This window comes from Periophthalmus magnuspinnatus, chromosome 11 (assembly GCF_009829125.3).
Source record: "Periophthalmus magnuspinnatus isolate fPerMag1 chromosome 11, fPerMag1.2.pri, whole genome shotgun sequence".
In the NCBI taxonomy this organism is placed as follows: domain Eukaryota; kingdom Metazoa; phylum Chordata; class Actinopteri; order Gobiiformes; family Gobiidae; genus Periophthalmus; species Periophthalmus magnuspinnatus.
The window spans coordinates 22,275,320-22,301,607 of NC_047136.2; the positions used below are offsets into that span (position 1 = coordinate 22,275,320).

General features: G+C 39.5%; 2 protein-coding genes across 2 annotated transcripts; both read right to left on the minus strand.

The window, feature by feature from the left end:
- Positions 1–1,794: 1,794 nt before the first annotated feature.
- Positions 1,795–6,336, minus strand: si:ch211-232m10.6 (uncharacterized protein LOC572203 homolog). Its single transcript, XM_033975409.2, has 6 exons — positions 6,141–6,336; positions 4,294–4,488; positions 3,784–3,843; positions 3,094–3,252; positions 2,402–2,513; positions 1,795–2,326 (listed from the first exon to the last, which is right to left on the minus strand). Exons 1-6 carry the CDS (start codon positions 6,334–6,336, stop codon positions 1,795–1,797), a joined length of 1,254 nt encoding a protein of 417 aa, XP_033831300.1.
- Positions 6,337–14,198: 7,862 nt separating this feature from the next.
- LOC117378322 (epsin-1-like) lies at positions 14,199–25,743 on the minus strand. The gene is made up of 11 exons (XM_055225323.1): positions 25,634–25,743; positions 25,053–25,208; positions 23,638–23,766; positions 23,243–23,363; positions 22,508–22,683; positions 21,495–21,989; positions 19,849–20,287; positions 18,205–18,723; positions 17,403–17,531; positions 16,047–16,217; positions 14,199–14,636 (listed from the first exon to the last, which is right to left on the minus strand). Exons 1-11 carry the CDS (start codon positions 25,700–25,702, stop codon positions 14,245–14,247), a joined length of 2,796 nt encoding a protein of 931 aa, XP_055081298.1. The 5' UTR covers positions 25,703–25,743; the 3' UTR covers positions 14,199–14,244.
- Between the last annotated feature and the right edge of the window lie 545 nt (positions 25,744–26,288).

A 26,288-nucleotide genomic window follows, 5' to 3' on the forward strand; every position in this document is an offset into this window, starting at 1 on the left:
ATATATATATATATATATATATATATATATATATATATATATATATATATATATATATATATATATATATATATATATATATATATATATATATATATATATATATTTTTTTTTTTTTTTATTTTTTATTTTTTTTTTTTTTTTTCCTTTTTCCTGATGTTCCCATTACTTGGTACTGCAATGTCCACCACAACGGCTTTGCTCTGTTGTTTATCCACCACCACAGTGTCTGGTTGGTCCATCACCATTCTGTCAGTCTGTATCTGGAAGTCCCACAGGATCTTGGCTCCATCATTCTCCATTGCCTTTGGAGGTGTTTCCCACCTTGACCTTGTGGTCTCCAGTCTGTACTCTGCACAGATGTTTCTGTACACTATGACTCCACTTGGTTATGTCGCTCCATGTTTTCTTTCACTGCAGCATCTTACACCCCACAGTTATGTGCTGGATTGTCTCTGGGGCCTCTTTGCACAGCCTACATCTTGGGTTTTGTCTGGTGTGGTAGATCTGGGCCTCTATCACTCTGGTGCTCAAGGCATCCCATTGAATTAAATGTGCGCTATGTAACTTTCCTGGAACAGGGTTCGCCATCTGCTTGTCTGGAGATGATATTGATATTACTTAAGAAGTTACTATGAGAGGGATTGCCTCTCCACAGATCTAATTTGTCCAGGTGGCATCACGTAGAAAACAATGATTTTAATGCCATACTGTGGAACCTTATTCCAGGAAATAAAAGAAAAGTTTTATTCTGTCAACAGTTGATTTCAGGGTAGTTAGCTCCTCCCTTCAGACAGATATAAGGCAGTGTCCAGCAGCATTCTGACCAGAACGTTTGGCTGCTTGGATGAGCAGCCAAACGTCTTCACTCAAAAAACTTTTTGTCCACTTACTATGGAACATATCTGGATAACTAAGGGATTACACAGACATTATTCCAGGACGAGTAATTACATCTCCACAGAGACAAGCAGGCAGCAGACCGAAAGTTACACTTTGAGATGACCCAATGAGCCCTTTCACAATGTTGATGTTGTATTTTGACATTGCTTTTATCACTATTCAAATGGCTCACTCCAAACACCACAGCAGTGGTTTTGTTATACAAAGAATGCTTACCTCAGCACCTTCAAACATAATATTGTTGTGTAAATCATGTATTTAATTTACATTTTTAATTAGTGCCAGTGAAGCAGCAGTGACCCTGTGATCTTCTGTGGTACAGAGATGTCAATCACTGTCTCCTCATTCCCCCTGACTCCAGATTACAGCGTAATCTTCAGTGGAGCGAGCATCTGTCTGTGACTCAAATCTCTGCACAAGATTATCTGTCCAGTCTTTTAGTCTCTCTGTTTGAACTACAATCATATCGTTGTACTTCTGTCATACCATTAGCATTTTTCAGTTTTCCAAAAACTTGTCCATGGTCAGTCTCTGGTCATTTTCTTCTATTTTGTATTCTGCTTTCATGTGTATTCTACTTTTTACAGTACTTAACTGAATAAACAACAGTTATAGACACACTCATACATCCAAACACTTGCCCAAGGACAAGCAGGAATCAAACAGGCAACCTTTATATAAGTGGATGAATACCTCCACCTCGACGTTTTTCTTCAGTGGAATAAACAGGAAATGACTCTTGTTCAGCAGCTGCAGAGGTTTAATGACATGAGAATTAAAAAAAAAAGTCTCCGTGGAGAGCTATGGCATTTCTGTGTCTCTGTCTGTACACATCTGTACACAGGTCCATGAGTTCGCCTCTTTGCCCTCCTCCTGCAGTTCTCTCTGTCCTCAACAGATGGAACCCTCGCGCTCCTCCTGCAGGGTGTAGTCCATCTCATCCATCTCTCGCTCACAGTCCTCACAGCCCTCAGAGCCACAGCCCTGCAGCATCATCATCCCCTGAGGGTCCATCAGTCGGGCTCCGGGATCCCCTACTGTCCCGGAGCCCATGCTGCCCGAGGCTCCCATGGGTCCTGCCTCGCCCATGCTCAGCCCACCTATGCCTACCCCAATGCCCCCTCCACCCACCAGCAAAGCCCCTCCGGCTCCACAGGCCAGGGGCCCCACGGCTGCCCCCTCTCCTCTGGGCCACATGGGGTCCACCAGCATGCCCTGCTGGGCCAGCTGTATGAGTTGACTGATGGAATAGAGCCCTCCCCCTCCTTGGACCACGTCCTCGTAGGACGGGGCACGGGCGGCAGTGCGAGCCTCCTCCAGGCGCACTCTGGCTCTGTGCTTCATCTCGATGATGGTTTTTGTGTAAGAGTTTAAAGTGGCCACAGCTGCAGCCATGCAGCAGCTGAAGGAGAGCCACGCCATGCTGAAAACACACAGTATACAAGAGTCAGAACTACAGGGAGTTTATGTAACATGTTTAAACACAGCATAAACTCACGCAAAAGACCAGCCGTAGTCCCAGGACTGAGGTCTCCAGTCTTTAGGCCCAATGCTCACGGTCATCTGAAACACTGTGGTGTACATCATGTGTGCCACCATCCCCATCATCCCTGAGGACAGAGGAAGTCATCAAAACAAGCCTCCCACTGATCCCCAAACCCAAATACTGTGCACACCAATATAAAGAATACAGCCCCTGTCTAACCGATGTGTGCTACTCGTATACAGCCTATGGTGTAAGTCATATACAGTCGATGGCAGACAGGTCAGACTCAGGCCTGCAGGCCAAATTTGACCCTCAGTATAATTATATTTGGCCCACGAGGTCATATGAAATATATATTAGAGCTGGCCCGCCAGCCACCGCACCAGTATAGCACATGCATCACTAATAGTACAAATCCCAAAATGCTTTGCAAATACGTTGGCACCAGCCACCATCACTTCTGTTCACACTTATTAGCATCTGCTCCCTGTGCCTCACTCAAATTTAATCCACCCCTTCTGAAAAACATGCAAATATAATGTAATGCAAATGTAATGCACATTTTTTAAATAAATAAATAGCTTGGCCCGCGACTTAGTCACAGTTTTTAATTTTGCCCCTCTGTGAATTTGAGTTTCACACCCCTGGTCTATGGTATAACCAGTGTGTGTTACCCGTATACTGTATACAGTCTATCTTGTTACCTGAGAGCACGGTGCACATGGCGGCGAAGGCGTTGATCTTGAGTGCGTTCATCTCTCGTTTGGCACACAGACACAAGCACTCGATGCACATGAGCAGGAAGCCCATGGCCAACAGCCCAATGTATGTGAACTCACTATACACAGAGAGCCACAGCACACCTGCACACAACACAGAGGTATGAACTCACAATACACACAGAGCCACATCACACCTGCACACAACACAGAGGTGAGGATGGGGCAGGGACAACACAGGACTGAAAGGGGTAGAGGAGGCTGCACTATTTTAGAAAAAGATCAAATTTCTGATAACTACTGTGAATAGATAAGCCATATATGTTTAAAAAGTAGGATTCTGTTCTAAGTTTACTTTGTAAACAACCCATTTGAGAGCAAACAATGAACTAATGAACTAATACAAAATCTGAATAATACACAAAATCTGGTATTTTCAAAGGATAGACCACTAACATTGCAATAAACGAAATCATATCCGAAGGAGTGGATTCGCTCTCAATGGGAAGAATATTACAAACTTTTACTCAAGTAAGAGTACTTTTACTTTAAACAAATATTACTCAAGTAGGAATAATGTATGCTGTCCATCAACTACTATGAGAAGTATTTCTTTAAAAAGTTACAGAGAGGTGAGAGAGAGGGACAAACACTACAGTGTTCTTGTGACCTGACCTTGTGTCTCTCCTGGGGTCAGCTCTATGAAGCTGCGGCACTTCTCCTCTGTGTCGCTCCCTGGACAATAACACACATTTCATATTTCATGTATTCACATTTTACATTTATCAGACATCCCAGTTATATGAAAATGCTATAGCCATGTTATTCTCAGTGTCATGGCTTGATTCAGATGTACCAAAAATGTGTCTAAACATTATAATAATATTAGTAGAGGGTTGGATCACTAAGATGAACGACAATAGATAAAACTAACACAGCCAATTCAAATGAACTTGTATTGACTTGTCTATACTATTGCTAACCAGGGATGTCACATGATCAAACTTATTTGTTATTATGGAAGAAACATCACAGTGCTAATTTTTTTTTACTATTACTATGAAAAAAAGTATTTTTAACATTTTAATTTACACATTTATGGAGAATAAAATTGAAATGAATGAATTTTGAATGATCCATTATTATTTCATTTTTTATAACTACCAGATCACCCATTTTGCTAACCTTCCTGATGTTTTTCACAGGAGAGCCAGAATCCTGTGTGGAAGTATCGGAGCATGTACTTGTCCTCCCCGGTCTCCCAGATGTACTGCACTGCGTTGGCTAACTGCTTCTTCCTCAGCCGGGCCAGCTCCTCCTTCTGCTGCGGGGACAGGGTCACGTTGGACACGGGCATTTTGGGGTCTGGGGTTGGGGCCTCTGGAAAAAGAAAAGAAAACTTTTAGATTATAAGAATGAATAGTATAGGGTCACTCAAAGCTCAAAATGCATTAAGCAAAATCCTTCAGGTATGGTAATCCTGACCAATATTAACTCAAGACCTGGTGACAAGTTTTGGGGTTTGTATCTTTGGCCCCCTCCCCTATATATATATATATATACACCCCCCCCCCCCCCCCCCCCACACACACACACACACACAAACACCCCCACTTGGATTATATCACCTTTGTACAATTTAAATGTTTTTTTTATCATATCATAATCTGTGTTGGTCCAAAGCAAATAATATACATTTTAAGACAATCTTTTCAAATTATATAATTTAACTTAAAACAATGAAACGGAAAAAGTGAATATTATCAAGAAAAATAAAACCATAAGAGCTCATCCTTACTAAGGTCACATTCCATAGACAGTGTCAGACTGAAGGATCTCATGTTCCATCATTGACCCAAATCCTAATAACTAGTCTTCTACCACACAGCATGCAGTCTTAAACATGTTCTGGAGGTAATCTGTTGTGTTCTGTGCTGTAAAAACAAATAGGCTTAACACAGCACTGATAAGACAGAGCCATCAGCAGCAGATTCCTGTGTGAGATTAGCAGCAGAATCTGGGATTACGGGCTGCCCTGTCGTCACATCAGAGACACAAGCTGCACAGGCACAATGAAAATGAGTCGATATGAGACAGAAGGCCACAACACCTGCAACCAGATGTGCTGAACGCTCCACTAGAAAAACCTCAAAACGGCACTTTTAACTGGGTCAAACTGAGAATCAAGATTATTTGTTTACTGATAATCCTGATCATTCACAATATAATCCTAAAAACTAAAACCATAACGGTGGCTGAGTGGCTACCACTCATAACTTCACTGTAAGAAGGTGTCTGGGTGGGTTTTCTCCAGGCACTCTGTTTCCCCAAAACATGCACCATGGGTAAAATCCTCTAGCCAAGGTTTAGTCCTGACCAAAGACCATCTGAACTGGAGCTCCTGGAGTCCACGAGCACTAAAGTTACCCACTGCTTCTGGCTTTCATCCCTAATCTCAGGCAGTTCAGTTAAATCAGCTTTTACTTCAAGTGATCTATTAATTGTATGAGTCTTTTGTTATGATTAAATTAACCTGAGAATGGAGAGTTGTTTTGTGTATAACTGTAGGCCTACACAGAGAGACTCTGGATCCCAGTCTGTCTGAGGTATACAATTGCTCCTGGTCTTCTCTCTCAACAGTCTTGTTATGTTAATCCTGTCTTAAATCTGAATCTGACTAATAAGGTGAACTTGTAAAAACAGTCTGGAATCAATCCTGATAAAACAGATCAGGAGGAAGGACTTTCAGCAGTTTTAGTCAATCGCAAGAGCCTCTGGACATGCTTCCATCATAGCTACCATCTTTTAACCTGGCTACAATAGTAATTATTAATGAAATCATTTTGTTGTAACATCTCTACTTTCTACTGTGTGAGGACTAAGACAGATCATCTGATGGCTCCTTGTGAGTTTGAACTCACTTGAGTTTGCAGCTCGAGGTTAAAGATTTGGAGTGTTTGCCAATTGTGATCACTGAAATGTGATTATGACTCGTGCAGCCTTCTCCAGAGAGAATATCTGTGTGTTCTCACCTGTGGTGTAGGGCTGGCTGTTGTTCTGCCCACAGTTCTTCATCTTGACTGGAGACAGACACACAGGTTTGACCACTTTGTGAGTTCCCACACACCAGTACGACGTGCAGAAGGCCGACACCGACAGTGTCAGAGCCATGGAGGTCAGGGACAGGGAGAGTAGAGAGCGGTTTCCTCTGGACATATTCTCCAACATGGCTCCTCTGATCCACAAAGTCTGGTATGGCTACTGGAGGTTCTTATGGTGGCCCTCTTTTGACTGGTGTAGTCCTGGTTTAGACCGGGTTTATATATGGTTAATCCTGGTTCAGGATTAACCATATAAATCCTTAAAACGTCCTGGTGTAGATCTGGTTTAGACCTGGTGTAGATCTGGTTTAGATCTGGTTTAGACCTGGTGTAGATCTGGTTTAGATCTGGTTTAGACCTGGTGTAGATCTGGTTTAGACCCGGTGTAAATCTGGTTTAGACCCGGTGTAGATCTGGTTTAGACCCGGTGTAGATCTGGTTTAGATCTGGTGTAGATCCGGTTTTGATCTGGTTTAGACCTGGTGTAGATCTGGTTTAGATCTGGTTTAGACCTGGTGTAGATCTAGTTTAGATCTGGTTTAGACCTGGTGTAGATCTAGTTTAGATCTGGTTTAGACCTGGTGTAGATCTGGTTTAGATATGGTTTAGACCTGGTGTAGATCTGGTTTAGATCTGGTTTAGACCTGGTGTAGATCTGGTTTAGACCTGGTGTAGATCTGGTTTAGACCTGGTGTAGATCTGGTTTAGATCTGGTTTAGACCTGGTGTAGATCTGGTTTAGACCTGGTGTAGATCTGGTTTAGATCTGGTTTAGACCTGGTGTAGATCTGGTTTAGACCTGGTGTAGATCTGGTTTAGACCTGGTTAACTCCTGGTTTAGGGGGGTTTAATCCTTGAAAAATCCAGGTTTATATTTAACTCCTTTAGAGTCCTTTGTTTGAACGTGGCCGGGTCCTGGTTTACTTCTAGTTTATACTGGGTTGAGTGATGCTTTGGTAATTAGATTTAGTATGATTTAAATTGGTTTAGTCATAATTTAGTCCTGGTTAAGAAATTATGTAATTCTGGAATAATTGTGGTTTAGACCTTGTTAAATCCTGGTTTAGACCTAGTTTAGACCAGGTTAAATTTGGTTTTGTTAGTTAGACCTTGTCTAAAATAGTTCTGGTTTAGTTCTGGTTTAGTCCTGGTTTATTCCATATAGATCTTGGTGAATCTGGTTTTAGTCTAGACCAGGTTCAGTCTTGTTTTGATGCTTAGAACTGGGTTGATCTTGTCAAAATAATTATTGGTCCCGGTTTAGTCTTTGTTAAGACCTAGTTCTGTTTTAGTCCTGGTTCAGAACAAGATTTTGTCGAGGTTTAACTCTTGTGTAGTGCTACTTTAGAGATCAAAATCCACTTCAGTTCATAGGTACAATACAAAACAGGATTAAAACTCATTTTAGAAAATAATATATATATATATATATAAATTCATACAGTCACATGACCTAACCTCCACCAATCAGGATGCTCCGTGTCTTCTCAAGAGGAATCCTGTGCATGGCTAGATTCCGGATCCCAGCTGATGCTTCTCTCCATAGGATCTACAGAAAAGTGATTACGTCTTTGACATTGGAGCAAAGGCGGGCGGAGCAATTGAACAGAAGTCCCAGGATATTACATGTAGTAAGAAGTAGATGGATTAAATTACTTCCTCTGAGAAAAAAACAGGCAAAATTTTAAAACGAACTGGGACATTCCTCATTGGAGCAAGTAGATAAAAAATTCAAATCTAGTTTTTACTCTACACAGTCTTCAGATGTCCAAGAAGTCCTAAATATGTCTTGTTTTTACTCCATTTTAGGTGTACAAAAGTGATCTTGAATATGGTCCTTGTTCCACCTCTGCAGCAGTGAGACGTTTTGGAGAATGCACTGATTGCCTGTAGTTTCTTAATCTGTGTTAATCTGGAGGTTTAGGTGGAGGAGATTATTTGGCTGTGTTTAGAGGCACCTAGAAGAGAAAGTAAAACAACATCTGGATTAGGAGAAAAATCTAAACCTTGTTTATTTAAAAACAACAAGTACTATCCTGATTAAGATGCAATAAAATGTACTTAGGTCATGCAGGTGGAAAGGAGATGGTAATTTAAACATTTCTAAGTAATTTTCAAAATGTTCTAATTTACAAGTAGTAGTAGAGAGCAATTAAAGGTATTGAAAACATGGTAGAACAAATAGCAGCAGGAGCAGTAATAAAGCAACATTTACATAGCAATCAAGATATAAATTGTATAAATTTGAAATGTATTCTATTCCTTGCATAAAAGGTAAAGGTTTTTTTTTTAAATTATCTTTATATTCCCTAAAATGACTCTGTACTTGGGTGCTGCTGTGTTAATCTGTGACTATGTCAAAGGCTCAGGTTTAACTCAATCAAATCCATTCTGTGACTGAGAGTAATACTAGAGCAGGTATAATCCAGACACACAGGTTTTTCACTACAGCACAAGAACATGACACACAACATGTAACATAAAATACAGGTGTGCAGAACTAAACAGAGAATGATGTCGATAAAAGGTAAAGTGAAAACAGCACATTAGAATCTGAACTAAATCTGGAATTAATTCGGATCCTGAAACTAAACCTGGAATACACCAGGACTATACCACAGTAGACCAGGACTAAACCAGAGGTGTATCACACAAGTCCTGGTTTGTTCCTGGGTTGAGCTCAGTTTAGTCCTGACGTAGACATGGTTCAGTCCTGTTCACGTCCTGGTATATTCCAGGTTGCATGTTTTTTTTCCAATTTGGTATGCAAGTGTGAATGCATCTGTAAGTTTACATCTGGACTAAACTGGACTCAAATCAGAACCAAACCAAGAAAAGTGTGAATACACCCTGATAGTAGAGGTTTTCTAAAGAGATGACAGAATCATACTATACCAGATATATTAGATACCAAACTACAGATCAATATAATTGTGATCAACCAAAATCCTGTCTATGATTAAAACAGCTATTCATTTTATCATTTAGACACAGAATTTGCACTTACCCCTTGTTCTTGGGACCCCAGGACTCTACATCTTCAGCCTCACTCACTTCTGTCCCTCGTCCCCATCTCCTCTCCTCCTCCTCTCTTCGCCTCCTCTGCGGCGGGTCTTGGTTGAGTTTTGAACAGAGAAAACCCACCAGATCTGTCTCTTAATCCTCCATCTGGTCCCTCCCTTCAGTGTCTCTGTGGATGTGTGAGTCCACACCCAGCGCCTCCTCTCATCTCTGCCTGGTCTCGGGTCTCCTCTCTGGGCTTGCCTCTGACCCCTGCTCCTGGAGGATTATCTGTTCATGGTATGGACGTGCAGCTTGATGAGAGCTCTCTAAACTTCACTCTTCTTAGTGCAGATCACTGCTCCATGTGTACAAAAGGTCACATGACTACTACAGATGCTTTTACAGTGACATCATTCTGATGGTTCCTGGAAAGGACTGGACGCACATCTTTTATTTTATTTTTTATATTAACATTTTGTGATAGTAATATTAAAGGTCCATATTAGGAAGTGTTAAAATGCGCAAAACATAAGGATTTATTATAATGAAAAATTATGATTTTAAAGGCACACGTAACTTTACCTGTGAACATCCCCATAGAGATGTTATTAATTACATGTACCACTTTTAGGGTAACCTATTTGGTTATATCAATATAGAATATCCTAGAATATTATAATTAAAAAGGTTAAAGTTGTTAATATCCTGATTACTGTTCTTCATCTCATGAATATTTCATCTTCCACAAATGCAGATGGTGCAGTGGAGTGAGTGCCCTACACGAGTATAAATAATACTGCTGTCTTACCAGTCACGCAGCACACATCAAAGCCTACACTACACCTACTAGTCTCAGATACCACATCAGTGAGTAATGGAAGATGCTCACAGATCACAAGCGAACATCACATCACATTATTTTGGTCTGCACTTAAGTTACAGTGGGATCTTTTACATGAGACATATTCTTAACAGTTTCCTAAAGATTTAGTTCTAAGAAACTTTTACATCTAGATTCTTGCTAAAATTAGTGTGACATCAACTAAAACATCGCACAGCTGCTGTGCCACTTTGTAACACTAGATGGGGCTATTTCTTACCTGCATACATTCAGATCAATTAACGTCATTTAATAGTATTGTTGCTATTAATATGTGATGCTAAAATACATTGGGTAAAAGTGCTTTCTTATTTTTCCTAATAGATATAGACCCTTTTAAAAACTAAACTGACACTATATGCACATTTTTGTGTAGGTCTTTGTCTAAATGAAGTCTCCCAAATAAAACCACGTGGTGTCTCAGTTTTGGTGCGTGCTCGAGAATCCTCTGAGACCAGCGTAAAAAGGCAACCCGAGGACACTATCTGACCATCAGTGTCCCAAACTGTCCAATTCTCCATCTGCCTCCTCTTTAAACACTGTAAACAGTTTAAGCCTGTGTCACAGCTCAATCAGACCAGTTTCAACAAATTAACTGTCTCTTGTGCCCTCTCTAACTCCTCTTAACCCACAGATGAGCAGGGACATGGGGACGGCCTGATGAAACAGGACTTTCAACAGTTTGGGCTGTAAAATCTTGTGGAATTGGAGGTTCAAACCTAAATGTAGCCTGTTCAAGACAGAGTGGCCTACAAATAAAATCACTACATATTAATGTCATTAAAACTTTTTCGAATCACAAAGTTTATTTGGCACATGCTCTCTGAAATTGGCTTGTATTTGATTCTGTTTATTTACCGCTTCATGGTAGTATCAGTGGAGCTTTGTTCGGTCTGGTGCAACTTTGACAGTTCTGTACAGTAGTCTCCCTTTCATGGCATCACCTGACATGACCCCAGAAGTGTTGTTTTTTCATCATGAAGTAGAGACAAACATGTTTCATTCACTGTATTCTGAACTGTTTAGACTGAAACCTATGGCCCAGTGCTATCCTGAGGACTTTACCTTGCAAAAGATCAAAAGTTTTGTTGTGAATAGCTACAAAAATTGTGCAAATTTTAAATAGTTCTGAACCTACGGCCAATACAGCCACTGCCAGCTGCCACACAGAAATGACAAACACATGCTGGTGGGAAGAAAACCCTTGAGTAATACAAAACCTTCCTGGTGGAGGGGTCACCACCTAACCAGTATCTGTGAAGATGTTTTTGCTTTACCAAGAAAAAATGTGAAAAAATGTCCACAGTATAACATTAAATTTATTGTATGTCCACAGAGACAGAAGGTAATCCCACCAAGCCCAAGATCTATGAAGACGCCCATTCACAGTAAGAAAAGGCATCGTTTTAAATAATAACCACACCTAATGAAATAAAATGCAACAATTTAATGCCATACTGTGTAACATTCAAGGCGCATTTTAAAATTAAATAAATCAGGCAGTCCTGTTATGTTGAATTTCCATTTAATTGACCCAGTTCTGTAGCTACACATCGTACAGTGACACACATCTGCCTCTGTCCACGAAGCAACACCCCAAAAATGACAAGAAACCAAACAGGAAATAAAACACCACTGGTCACATGATCCTCTGCAGCCAATCACATCACATGACCACAGATTAAAACATGAAACCTGAAACTGTCGCTTTCTGAAGAACTTTTCGGCATCAATAAACAATCGCACAATAATTTAGCTCCATAAATACTCATTGATTGTAACACTCTGATATACAGTTTATTAGATCTGATATTACTTCCACTATTTACAAAAGCACAATATATTTCCAGTGTCCACTCATACACACACAAACCACACGTATGTACAGGCCATAGACACATACACACTCATGAAATGCTACAGCAACACATTTCCAACAGAAGTCAATGTTGTACAGGTCCATAACAAAAAATAATACAAGATGTGACCAGGAACTGAGAATTTAAAGGTCCCAGATTACACAACTGGACTCTTTAAGCCATTTTATAATGTTTTTATCTCCTCAAAAACAGACCTGGAGCTGTGTTTTGATTCATTCACACATGTTTGAGTAAGTCTCTATTATTAGTCTGTCTACATTTCAAATGTCAAAATGCTCTGTTCCACCTTGTGATGTCATGTAGTGTCAAAACATGAAGAACTCACAGCCTAAATCTGCAGGTTTATGTATTAAACATGTGTGAATGAAACAAAACACAGCCCCAGGTCTGTTTGTGATGAAGAAACATTATAACACAGATCAGAAAATAGAAATAATAATTAATTAGCTTGATTTACTGTAATTGTTCAACTATGGGCTGGTGTGCAATAACAGACAAATTTACAATATGAAAATTTACAATATTTTAACAGTCTCATTTGAATGTTTTGCAAGTGGTTGTTAAGTAAGTTTGTTTTTTATTTATTTATGTAACTCATCTAACCATGAGGAATTACTAAATACTCCTACAAAATACACTAACATTATTAAAACCTGCAGTTGAAACCTATGACAGTTAATATTTTTATTGTTGCACATTTCAGAATAATAACTATTGCATTGTAACTGAATTCTGACTCAGTGAAATCTATGAAATTATACACCAAAATAGTGGCAAGTGTTAAAGCCTGATTTAGAGTTTTTAGACCTGATTTTTGTAAGCATTCTTCTCATCATTCACTGGTCACATCTGGTTAACGGTGTAATATAATTCTGCATGATTCCCACAGACCCCTGCTCTCTCTCTGTCTCTGAGACTTGTGCGTGAGACAGAACAGAGATAAGAGGCTACAGCACATTTTCAACCATCACAACTGCAAATCGACTTTGAACTGGTAAAGCACATACTGTGAATTGCATGAACAGGTTTAAGTCATTGTTCTGGTGAATCAAAGTAGTTTTTTTCCAGTTTAATGACATTTAAAGGTCCTATATTACCCAAAATTAACTCTTGTGAGCTTTAAGTCATGTTATAAAGCTGTTACCTCCTCAAAAACAGACCTGGAGTTGTGTTTTGTTTCATTCACACATGTTTGAGTAACACTTGATTGTTAATCTGTCTATATCTCCAAAGCTCAAAATGCTCTGTTCCACCTTGTGATGTCATGAAGTGGTAGTTGTCACGTTAATAGCTGCGTTTTACATTTTGTTCAGTAGAGATTGGAATTTCCAGGGCTGAAATGATCAAAAATGATTCTAGTGAAGGCGCATGGAGTTTAAAAACACAATGGAGCACTTCCTGTATTACCTCATGACATCACAAGGTGGAAGAGAGCATTTTGAGTTTGAGAAAGCACTCACATCCTAAATATGCAGGGCTTGTGTGCTAAACGTGTGTGAATGAAACAAAACACAACTCCAGGTCTGTTTGTGATGAGGAAACAACATTATAACATAGATCAGACAATAGTGTAATATGGGCCCTTTAAATATAAAAAAAGGCTTTTCATACATTATTTTAGTCGATTTATCCTCCTTATTTCTACTGCTGGGTATTCAGTTGAAAGAATTAACACTAACAGGCACACTGTTAGCTGTTCCATCTCATATACACAATCATAACCATTTCTATTTACCACAATTTTCAAATTTTTGGACAAGTACATTATGAAATCTGTTAAAATACAGCTTTAGGTTTTGTCATCTGATCAATAATTGAGATGTTCAGATGCAAACTACTCGACTAAAACTTAAATTTATATTGCTTTGGCTACTGCTTTTCAAATTATCCTTTTTCCTGCTTACAACAAACATGGCTGGTTTTCCACAGAATATATAACTTATTATGTCTGACCCCAACTTCTATTAGATTTATATAATAACATTTGAAACTCGTGAAAACAATTTATGAAAAGCCACATTACAACTTCCTGAGTGGCTATGTTCACATGCACACCGAAATCCAATCATAGTCTGATTTCTGGAACATTGAGGTTATTTAAATGGCATGTAAACACCAAATATGAAGTGAGTATTCAAAGGGAGCAGGATCAGAAAGAAATTAGATGTTTTTGCTCATTTTAATAGTCTTAGAACTACAAAAATCTTATATTAATCAGATTTGGAGAGCGCATGCAAACGCAGCCACTGTAATATTTTAACTTCTTTACACTTCTATAAGAGGAATGGGTTATAATTGTTTGTCTCATTTGTACTGTTCGGAAATCTCTGGTTAGAAACTCCACTTTGCATTGGTGAAACAGTGTTTATTTGCCCAAATCCTGCTAGACCCACCAAGTCCCCAAAAAGAGGCTCTGGCTGGGTCGACTGCACTTCAAATACTCTCTGTGGACTTAAAGACAACACCTGCATTTGATCCGGTGAATTCTGACTGCTGAACTTTGTCCCGAAATTTGATCCAGTCTCCATTTGGAATAAAGAAGATGGAGTGGATTGGCTTGCAAGTCCAAAAGCTGAGAATGAAGGAGTCGAGGAGGACCCAATATGTCCGCCAGGTAAATATGATGTTTGGTGGTAGGGCGTTAATAATGGTGCATTCAAAGCGCCTGGGAAATTTAGTAACAGGTGATGAAAGGGTAGGGGGGGTTAAGATGGTGGGATAAACAGTTGAGAGCAGCCCAGCAGAAAGCAGAGACAGGTGAATGAGGAAATAGCATTAATATCTGCTGGTTACATTTTACACTATAAACTCTAAATCTCTATGGTGCACTACTGCTCACATACACAACAACATCTACACATCTACAGTGAAATCACAGGAGGGATTAGGCAGAACCCAGTCTCAGAAATACATGGAGATTCTATGTAAAGTTTCTGCAAGACATTTAAAAATAATTAGTTACGATATGTTTTAAAACTAGTTAATATCATGTCTTGAAACGTGACAAAGGACGTGGAGACCAGACTGATAGAACTATGTCTGTATAAAAAATACAGAGGGATGTCATTCTGGATTGGCCAGGCAAGAAAACTGTAATAACATAACATGCAATTTTAAGTATTATGCACTTTTATGCAGTATGTTAAAAGGTACTATCTGTTTGACAAATCCAGAATGATAACGCTCACTATTTTAATACAGATGGATGTCAGTCTGGCCCCCAATACCTCCTTGAGCCAGACCAAATGTGATCATACAATCAGATTTGATGTTTTCAGTGCCATATGTGAAATGAAGGAGCTCAGTGGTCATCTATCAGTTAAGAACAAAATTACTTTGACTCTGCAGAATTCTGTGATGTTTTTCAATCCCCTGTGATCTTTTTTACTTTCTTTTATCCTCATAAGCAGCCATATTTCTTTTGATACGGACTGACCATGTGTGTCCCTGGCTAATCCACCTGTCAATCACACCCATTTTAACTTGGGAAAATTCATTGGAGACCAGTCCCACATCTTTGTAACGTAAGTCTTTGTTCTGGATCCCAGACAAAATCAGCCAATGTGATTTTATGTAACCCATTATCTATAATGAAGGTCTTCCAGAGAGCAATTGCAGAAAACGGAAACTTGATTCATAAGACATAATGGCTGAATGAGATTGGATGAAATAACAGGGAATATACCGTTTTAGAATAATGCTTTTAGAACCAAAATATGGAAGCTAATTTTCTGACCACTGTTTTTGTGAAAATAGCAATTTTTGTTTACTTTATGACACCAAAAATATCCGTTTTAAACGTTAGTATTGCAATTAGCTTGCAAAAAGATCCCATGACAACATTTCTTCAAGACTGGGTTCAAATAAAACAGCACAATATCTTTCACACAACTGTTTATGAATATTGATCCTCAATGACCTGAAGAGGGCAGCAAAACAACGTGGAATGCATTTGACACATCAACAAGAAGTCTGTGGTTCTAGTAGTGGTCGGCAGGTTAGTCATGCATCCATAGATTATATCCACATGAAATCCTATGGCAGAGCATTGCAACCATGGTCTACCTGTCCTTACCAGCGGCTTGAGGTTGCCAGGCGACTGCTGCCTTGGCAACAGCAGCGCCGCCATGTTTGGGTGGAAGGGTGGAGGAAAATAAGTCATCCAAGTCGACCAATGAAGCCCCAGCTGAACCCAGAAATGAAGTAGTCTTTTTAAACATCTCCAAATCTTTATCTGATCGCCGTCCTGCAAAAAAATACAGGTCCAATTCTACTCTAGAAGGTGTTTTCTTTGGAGAGAGGGAAGGAGGAGAGAAAGAAAAGAAGTTAGTGGGTTAGAAATTAGAAGAATTTGAAATTAAAATTGAATTTGAGATGAAATTAAGCAACTGCTAGTTACAAGATATTAAGTTAAGTTTGAATGTAATAGATAGTTAATTAAAAAGGTTTGGATAAGAAAAACGCAGAAGCAAGATCAATAGAATATTTGGCATTTAAAGTACTACGTAAACAACAAATAATTAAAAAATACGTTCTTCACCAATCCAAATCTGTAGCATGTGTCTCTACCATAGACTGTATAAAGAAGTGGACTAAGGGAATGTGGCGTCACCCATGGTGTTCAGCTCCAGTCAAATGCAGCTTGTCGAGGCCAGAGCAGTTACAGCGGCAAATTTTGAGTCCAGTTCCACATTTGGAATTCCAACCGCGAGTATCAAAACAAACAAGGATCCAGTCCAGAGCGAGGCTGTTAAAGGCAACACCCCTTTCCAGGTTTGATTGACAGTGTTGCTAAGCACCAGCTCCCTACTAAAGTCCAGCCATGAGGTCGCTTAGCAACGCTGTCAATCAAACTTGTTACTAACACTAGAGTGACCTCGGAAAAAAGGCACCTGATTTGTTTGTTATTAATGTTCATATCTTGAGTTAGGGACAGAATAGTGGACTAAAAATACCAGGATCATGTAGAGCAGGTTAATATAATCATTTTCAGACCAAAAAGACGAGATTCACTGAAGCAGTTACAGAGAGAGGGGTGACAATTTTTCAATGTAAAGTGAACTGGAGCCAAAGTCGATGGAGCCATGATCACTTCCTATTTGAAACACAGCAGCTAGCTGGTTAGCTATGTCCATTTAGATGTATACAGTCTATGGTCTCAACAGCTGAATACATTACTTTGCACATAATTCTGCAGATGGCCACACTGCTATTCTGCCCTGTTTGTTTTGACATTAACGATGCTTCCCTCTGACTGGCTAACCAGTAAATTTAACATTTTAGTAACGTATTGGGGAAGAGTGAAGTCTTAGCTAGCCAGGCAAATATAATCTATTGATCTGATCCTTTAAAGCCATTTTAGTAGACACTTAACAGCTGCATGTGTTATGGATGGTTTATAACGGTGGAGTTATAGCAAAATGTGTGTTACCTGTGCCTTGGCTGGTGCTGCTGGGAGCACCCCATGGATCCCCTTTAGATCCAAAGGGGTCAGAGGGAGAGGAAAGGGAGTCAGGGGCAGGAGCACCCCACGCATCATCTGTGTTCACTGGAGCTGAGGCTGGAAGAGCAGGGAGCAGTGTAAATATGAATCTGTTCCTACTCCAACTGTAATGATGTTCTTCTACTGATATTCTAAAACAACCTGGTTACACTAACACATAATGTGTATGTAATCATGGAGTAAGTATGTATTTTGAGACCGGTGGCTTGGAGGCATAGTGGTTAGCACTTCTGCCTCAAACCAAGATAGTCCCTGATTTAATTCCAGTGTGATGTTTATTGAGCTTAGTCCCACTGAGATTTGGAATCTCTTTTTCAGGTGAATCCTGCCCCCAGAGGAAGGCCTACTGTATATGTGGTTTCCTCTGTGGACCCCAGGAAGAACAGTTGCTGTGGGAATAACTAATGGGGATCTAAAAAAGAAAAAGAATAAAAAATGATTCTATGGGAGAAAGACCCTTTCTACCTTCAAACACATGTGCGATAAAGTCTCCTGAGGGGTAGGGACATGCCTAGAAATGAAATTCTAATACTCAAAAGCTCATAAACAAATAGAACAAAAAGAAATCTGGTATAGTAAACATGGATGTGGATGCTTGTGGAACTTGTATAATCCTTTAAGATGCATTTTGCCAGTATTTTGGTTATTGTTAATGGTGTAAATAATTTCAACAGTTGCAGTTTTACCTCTCACAATAAACATATACTGAATATTTGTATTTGTCACATACCTGGTGCTCCCCACGGGTCATTATCCAGGTTGGTTGTGTCTCCAAATGGATCCGAATTGTCCACTGGAGACTTGGCACTGGGCCCATCTCCCCAGGGGTCTCCAGCTTTGGTCTCCTGCAATGGTGACGCTGCTCCCCAGGCATCGGAGGAGGGGGGAGGGCTGGTTGGCTCCCCCCAGGCGTCTGCACTCGGAGGGGGAGAGGGGGCACTGAAGGGGTCCACGGCTGGGTCTTTGGGTGCTGTGAATGGGTCATCTTTAGGAGGGGAGGTGGGTGCTGTGAATGGGTCATCTTTAGGAGGGGAGGTGGGTGCTGTGAATGGGTCATCTTTAGGAGGGGAGGTGGGTGCTGTGAATGGGTCATCTTTAGGAGGGGAGGTGGGGGAGACAAAGGGGTCATCTTTAGGAGGGGAGGTAGGGGAGGCGAAGGGGTCCGATGGTTCTGATGGTTTGGTCGGGGCAGAGAATGGGTCCTCTTTTGGGGGGGTAGTTGGCGCCGCAAATGGGTCATCCGCAGGTGCTGGAGAATAGATTAGTCAAACATATCATTGTATTTAGTAGTATTTTCAAATATGTCACATATGATTTAGTATGTATTTAAAAGTTTGGTTTTTATTTTGTTCCATGTACCTGAATTTTGGGTTTTATATTATTATTTTGGGGAAGTATTTAGAATATTTTCAGAAACGTGCTATATAAATAAATTATATGTGGAAACAATATTTCAGAGTAACTAATTTCTAGAAGAAGTAGATTAGATTTTTAAGTGAATACTGAATAAATCCAAAACAAAAAAAGGTGAAAATTCTTAAAAGTAAATTATGAAGAAATAAATAAAACTCTAAAAAATAATAAACAATATATTTAGGATAAGCTAGAAGAAATTTAAACAGAACTATTTTTTTATCAACTTAAATAAATAAATACACATTTTTACACCAAAAAGTGAGCCAGCAAGTTACCAATGTATTGACCAATGAGTATTTTTACTTCAAACTAAAATTAAAACGTTCTATATTACATTATGGATTCTATTTTCTTTGTTTTGTTTCATTTACACATGTTTGAGTAAGCCTTTATTATTAATCTGTCTACATCTCCAAAGCTCAAAATGCTCTGTTCCACCTTGTGATGTCATGAAGTTAATAGCTGCCTTTTACCTTTAGTTCAGTAGAGACTGATCATCACGGGGCTGAAATCATCCACATGATTCTAGTGAAGGTGTATACAGGGTTAAACATGTGTGAATGAAACAAATCATAACTCCAGGTCTGTTTGTGATGAGGAAACAAAATTATAACATATATCAGAAAATATCCTAAGATGGGCCCTTTAATCAAAGAAAACCAAAATTAACAAAGGTGTAACCAAACTTTTAACTGGTAAAATGCGTTACTTGAGTATACAGTGGTCCCTTGTTTATTGCGGGCGTTACGTTCTAAAAATGTACTGTACAGGAGACGCGGCATGGAAATCGATTGACAGTGGTCTACAGTCCCTTGGGACGCAGACCACTGTGCGTGTTCATACATTGTAAAAAAGCGTGTAAAATTCCACTGGAAAATCCACGAAGCAGCGAGGCCGCAAAAGGTGAACTGCGATATAGCGAGGGACCACTGTATATAAGAGAATATATGTAACCCACCTGTACTGAAGGGATCATCTTTGGGTGGTGAGGTCGGAGCTCCAAACGCGTCTCCGTTTGGACTCATGGGTGCACTGAACGGGTCTTCCACAGGTTTGGATGGCGCTGAAAATGGATCATCGTTGGGTGGAGGTGACTTTGGTCCCTCTTTAGCTGCAGTGAACGGGTCATCTTTAGACACCCCAAAGGGATCCTCTTTCGGGGTGTCGAAGGGGTCGCTTTTTGATGATGTAAACGGGTCATCCTTGGGTGCACCGAAGGGGTCCTCAGCCTGGGTTTTAAATGGGTCCTCTTTGGGTGCGTTGAATGGGTCATCTTTAGGTGTCCCAAATGGATCATCTGATTTTGAGGAGAAGGGGTCGTCTTTTGGGATGTTGAAAGGGTCGCTTTTTGATGATGTAAACGGGTCAACCTTGGGGGCACCGAAGGGGTCCTCTGCCTGGGGTTTAAAGGGGTCCTCAGATAAGTCAAGTTTATGAAATTTAACATTGAAATCTTATATTCCTTTAATATAAAAGCTCAGCATTGTAAGTTTAAAGGTACACTAAGTACATTTTCTTCATGGAGACAAGCCCATGGCACAAAGTTACATGTCAGATCTGCGGAAAGGCAACCTTGCTCAGAGTATGAATGTAAGTTTTACGAGGCATATTTAACCATACAAAGTAAATGCCATACTGTGGATTTCAGGCAAAGCAATACCAACTCCATGGAAACACACAGGTGACAGACAGTAGAACAGAAAGTTTACACAGTGCACCTTTAAAGGGTCTGTAGCTGATTTTAATTTATTCTTTTCAAGATAAATGCTCTTCACATCACATAAAAGGTAAAAGCTGCTAAATAAAAAAACCCCCAACAAAACAAAACAACAAAAACACACTAAAATATAACATATTCCTTTAACATCTTCTCAGTTAATAACTTATACAGATGCTACAAACAGGGTCATTTTTTTCATCCAATCAGGGGCATTGTTACTAAGAATCATAGGAAATCAGCTGCCTGACACTATCCCAGACACTTGATTCTCTGTCATGGTGCATTTCCAAAAGTGACAAAAAAAAAAAACAAGTAGTAGGCAAAGATTGGAAAACTTTAAGAAAACAACTGCATGACATTATCTCAGACAGCTGTTTCTGTGTCACGGTGCAATATCACAAAAGCAGAAAGGACTAGCAAAAAGTATTGACAATCAAATACTAACTGATACTAAAACTAGTATCGATGTTGGAATAGTCCCATTTACAAGAAAAAACAGACAACCTTTCCTGAAAGCTTTAGAATGAGCTTTAGAAGTATAAGACTGGAAGACTGGAACCTACCTGGACCACTGAGGAATTATACAGATATAAGGCCACATGGGAATATAAAAGAAAGTACTACCATTTAATGTGGAAAATCACGATGTATTGTCTAAAGAAAGACTGTTTTTATTATCATCGTGGTATTGGAATCGGTATTGAGTCAATTCCTTAGAGTCGAAATCGAGTTTGAACTTTTAGTATTGTGACAACACTAGAAAAGACTAAGTGAGCAGGGCTAAAAGTTCAAACTAAAACATGTTCCTGACTCATGGTTTGAAATCAGGTACAGGCCCTTTAAACAAATATTTAGTCATAGAATAAAAATGATGAACCACATACCTCTTTGGGTGTACTGAAAGGGTCTTCTTTATCTGTCGAAAAAGGGTCATTTTTGGGCGTACTAAATGGATCATCTGTTTTGGATGTGAATGGATCCTCTTCGGATACAGGGAATTCACGTTTACCCTCTGGAGAGTTGTCTTTTGGGGCTTGGAATGGGTCTTCACTGTCCTCCTCTGTAAATTTAACCTCTTCTGGAGCACCAAAAGGATCCTCGCTCTCCACAAAAGGGTCCTCTCCATTTTTAGGTGCAGAAAAGGGGTCTTCATCAGGTTTTGTAGGTGCTCCCCAAGCATCAGCGCCCTCTTCCATCTCTGTATCGGTGGTCTCTGGTCGGTCGGGAGTACCCCACGGACCTTCGGCCTCTTTGGGTTGTTTGGGAGCACCCCATTCATCGAGTTCTTCCTCAGGTTTCCCTCCTCCCCAAGCGTCGTCTTTAACTCCAGAGCCTTTGCCTGCGTCCTCCCACTGCAGCTCATCTTCAGACAGTTTAGCCTGGGATTCAACAGAAAGAAATAAAACACACTAGCATTTACACTGTCAATACATATTTACTCTTATAAATTCGCTATTTTGACTTGTATTTAGTTCAGGCATTCGTTGGGCAGCTAAGGGGTCCTTGGAAGCATAGTGTTGTTACTATGGAAACGTGATTACTTTCAACACTTGAGGTCTACAACTGTGGTAGATGTGGGTTTGTAAACAAGGTAATGGCTGTTTGTTTCTTAATGTAAATGTGTAGGTGCTAATTTGCACATTTACAGTGCAGTAAAGTTGCAGCGATTGTTGTTGTCACGGTTACTCTTACGCTAATGCTTTATATGTGCTATTACTACTATGGTTCAGTTCTTTCTGTTAATACAATTATTTATTGTTCTTATAAATAACCAGACAAATACAAGAAAGGACATTAAAGCTCCACCAAGTTCGGAATACTGTTTGAATGAAGTGTTGAGTTAATCCAAATATATTAAAAAAATGTTACTAAGGAAATCCAGTGACCAAATACTGACCCTCCTCTCTGCCTCCTTCTTCTCAGCCTCCTGTTTGAGTTTCTCTTCTTTACGAGCAGCAAATGAAGCTGTCAGATCTGCCACTGACGGAATGTTGTCCAACGACGGAAGTCCAGAGGCTCCGGGCACGTAGCAGGGCTTATAGGTAGGATCCTTAACAGCATCTGATGAAGAAGCTGATTTACAAGAAGAAAATACATTTCAATAATTAAAAGTTATGAAGTTGCAAAATAAATAAGTTTGAAAGTGGAGGGTTTGCCATCTGCTTATCACCATAGAAAAGTTATTGTTTTGATTGGAATGTTCCACAGCAATGCATTAAACTTCATGGAGATAAGTAGGTGATGCCACTAGGCCAAGTTACATGTCAGATCTGTGGAAAGGCGACCCCACCCGCAGTAAGAATATGTTTTAAGAATGTATTTTTTAGTTATACAAAATGCTGTAATTGACTGAAAATAATAGACAGATACATGTCTGTGGAATATTATAGAATATTCCAGGAAAAGCAATTACATCTCCATAGAGACAAGCAGAAAACTTACATAGTGTACTTGAACTTATACTTTAAACAAATGTATTTATTTATTTGGCAGGGATGTCAGACATATTTACAAAACAAAGCTAACAGCTGAGCATAGCAAGAGAATTTTCAACTCCCGTCCCTGGGGCAGCTTTTCTACACTAAAATACAATATATATTTAACCAGAGAAAGTAAATGATGAACCACTGACCTGCTGCTCCTTTGGAGGTCTTTTCTCTGGTTTTGAAGGCAAAGTCTCGCTCCTCCTTCAATTTTTCATCATCCTCCATAAGAACTAGAACAACTTTGGCTTTATCGCGAACATTCACTCCCTGATGTACAGATATACATGAGTAAGCAAATGTCTGAACAGCAGAATCAACAATGAAGAAGCTGCGTGTAAAAAGAAACTTGCAATTGTAGAATATAATGACAAAGTATGGCCTGTATGTCTGCTACGTTCGTTAGAATATAGGCAGCTGTGAAAGTACAAATTAAAAATTCTTGCAAATGTGATTTAGCATATTTGTATCTGTCTGTCAATACTAATGGGATTTCTCAAGTAATATACATTTAATAAAGACCAAAATGCTCTATTTTAAATACCTGATCTTTGCCATCTTTATCAGAAAAGCGGTATTCTGTTAGTGCTTTGACGATGTAGATATTGTCTTTCATTTTCAGAAGCACACGCTCATCACCGGTCTTCAACAGGTATTCAAGCAGAGTCAGGGACTAGAAAGAGAAACGTAAAAGAGATAAAACTTAAAATACACAATTGTGGTAAAGGAATGCACTGGAATTATCTTTGAGTAGAGATACACTGATCAATCCTTTTCAGTTCTGATACTGACTTAGATACTTTGCCTTTAAGTATCGGCAAATAACCAACACTAACCGATCCAAGTGTAGAGACTAAAAATGCCTTTTAGTTACTTAAAATACAGCTCACTTTTTACAAAATAGACCCAATTGTGTTATGTAACTGTTATTTATCCTACTAATAACTATAATTGCTTAATGGAAACAAGTTCAAACATTATGAGATTTTTTGGGTGAACATCAGCCAGTTAATGGTCTTAATTAAAGGCCCAACCAGGATATCAGCTGAACCTATATAATGGAAATGATACTCGTTTTTTCAAGATCTAAGCCAAAATTCAAGTATCAGTATTGATGCCTCCCTATCGTTAAGCATAAATATACAGTAGGCTCATGCCTGCTAATAAGCTGTGTGTGCAGGTAACAGGAGACTCTCCGAGGAGCTGTGTCTTCTGTTTAAATTAAATAAATGATGACTTTGCTGTTGAACTTGTCGAGGTTAATATGAAACATTCAAGCAGATTTCAAACCTCAAGGACGGCCAACTCTCCAAAGTGAGACACATTACTCTTTGGACAAGGGCCATGGAGGTTCCACACCATCATACATCATTTATAGATGTGTTTTTAAAAGTTCAATGCCGACCAAACTCATACATTAAAAAAACAGAGACTAACAGTGGGTAAACTAAGATGTGAAATATTGGCTGTGTCCTCCTCATATTTTGGGTAGAAGTCAATATTCCTACATTAATTATAAGCTATTATCTGGAGTGTATATGGCACGTAATGATGTGGTCCACTAACAGGGGAGATTTGGTCAACCATGTCACAAAATCTGCACATTAAAAACTACAAGACTTTAGAGTTGTCATCTAAAGTCCTGCATAAAGTGAATTTTCAACTAGCCTAATATTAAACAAAAACAAAAAAAACACTAAACATAGCACTCATTAAAAGTATTCACTCGTAGTATACACTATAATGATAAATGTACCAGTAGTGTCCCAGAAGCTAATTGGGCTCTTCCATGGCTAGTTAGTTTACTTGTTTAAATTGGTTTTGCTAAAGCATCTCTATAGATGTTTGGGATGTGCATTTGATCCCAAGCCGTTCTTTCAAATGTAAAAAAACAACTGACTGAATAAAAAACATCCTAAATACTTAGGGAAATAGAAGATACTGTTGTGTCTGTGGTACCTTGTGGATGTGCCTCCAGTTTCTGTCATCTTTCAGCCGTTTCCAGAGCATCGTCATGATCTCGTTACAGGCCACTACGTTGTACGTCAGGTCTGAAATGTCCGCCATCTGCGAGCTGGATGGGCCCCAGGGGTCATTGGAGGTCGCCTCTCTCACCTGCATAGAAGAAAGGGGACAGTTTAATAGAACAGAATGATGTAATAATATACTTATGTACAAACTAGAGCTGTAGTTGACAAAAGAAATTCTTGACAAGGCCTGATCTGTGCATCAACTAACTGACTAAAATGAACAGAGAAGTACTAGTGAACAACATCTTACAGCATAAGTGAAAAGGCAGGATGAACTGTCAAGTTACTCCCAAATCTCCAGCTACTCACTCAGATTTTCCCTTTCTGCTGTGGTCCATATAAATCCATATAATCCTAATAAAAATGTGATTGACTAAGACATCATTGATTGATTACTCAACTAAAGGACTAAAGAACTACAGCTCTCCAGTTTAATTGAACAAACAATGTAAAATATGTATGTGCATTCATGCTGTGTTAGTATCTACAGGAAATGAACAATTCTCATACCTTGACCTCGGCTTCAGAGTAATTCTGAACCAGGTTTTTCAGTTGTCGTCGAAGCATTGAGGACGTCATGGTGCCAGTTGGGAGGAGGGGACTCACACTACTAAAATCTGAAAGAAAAACAATCATATAATGCCTGTTTATATTTTAATTATTTCAAACACTATTAATGTAACTTACCTTTTATAATCTAAAGCTAAGAGATCCTACGTAGCCTGAATACAGATTGCTTCTTAGTAATCACACATTCTGCTCTTCTCTCCTCCTCAGGCTGCATTAGAATGAAGACACCAGATCCTACAGAGAGAAGGAGCGAGTCGACATAAAAATCAGCTGAACCATGGCTTGGCTCGCGCACCTCGGTACCAAGAGAGGGTCCAAGCTGTGTAATAACACCTCACTGTGAGAGTGTCAAGTCCCTGCTAGGCTAGCTCCTAATGCCATGCTAAAACCGCACCACTTCACATTCAGTGGTCACAATTATTAGTTGACAATGATGCAAATGCACGAAAAGCGCCTCTGCAAATGGATTGTTTTGAACAGTAAATGTAACAGTCAGCTTAATTAGCTTGATGGCTAACACTAAGCTATTGCTAACAGGCAACCCAGTGCTTACCCTACCCCAAAGTACAATTTGTGCAATAATACGGCGTTTTCA

Bases quoted from the DNA above. Each gene is read 5' to 3' on its own strand.
- si:ch211-232m10.6 (XM_033975409.2), bottom strand. From the start codon at position 6,336: ATGTTGGAGAATATGTCCAGAGGAAACCGCTCTCTACTCTCCCTGTCC. The intron at 3,253-3,783 runs GTCAGGTCACAA...TGTTGTGTGCAG, and splicing joins GACCCCAGGAGAGACACAAG to GTGTGCTGTGGCTCTCTGTG. The intron at 2,327-2,401 runs GTGAGTTTATGC...GTGTGTTTTCAG, and splicing joins GACTACGGCTGGTCTTTTGC to CATGGCGTGGCTCTCCTTCA.
- LOC117378322 (XM_055225323.1), bottom strand. From the start codon at position 25,702: ATGACGTCCTCAATGCTTCGACGACAACTGAAAAACCTGGTTCAGAAT. The intron at 17,532-18,204 runs GTATGTGACAAA...CTGCTCTTCCAG, and splicing joins TGACCCGTGGGGAGCACCAG to CCTCAGCTCCAGTGAACACA. The intron at 14,637-16,046 runs GTAAGGACAGGT...TAAATTTCCCAG, and splicing joins CTGGCAACCTCAAGCCGCTG to GCGCTTTGAATGCACCATTA.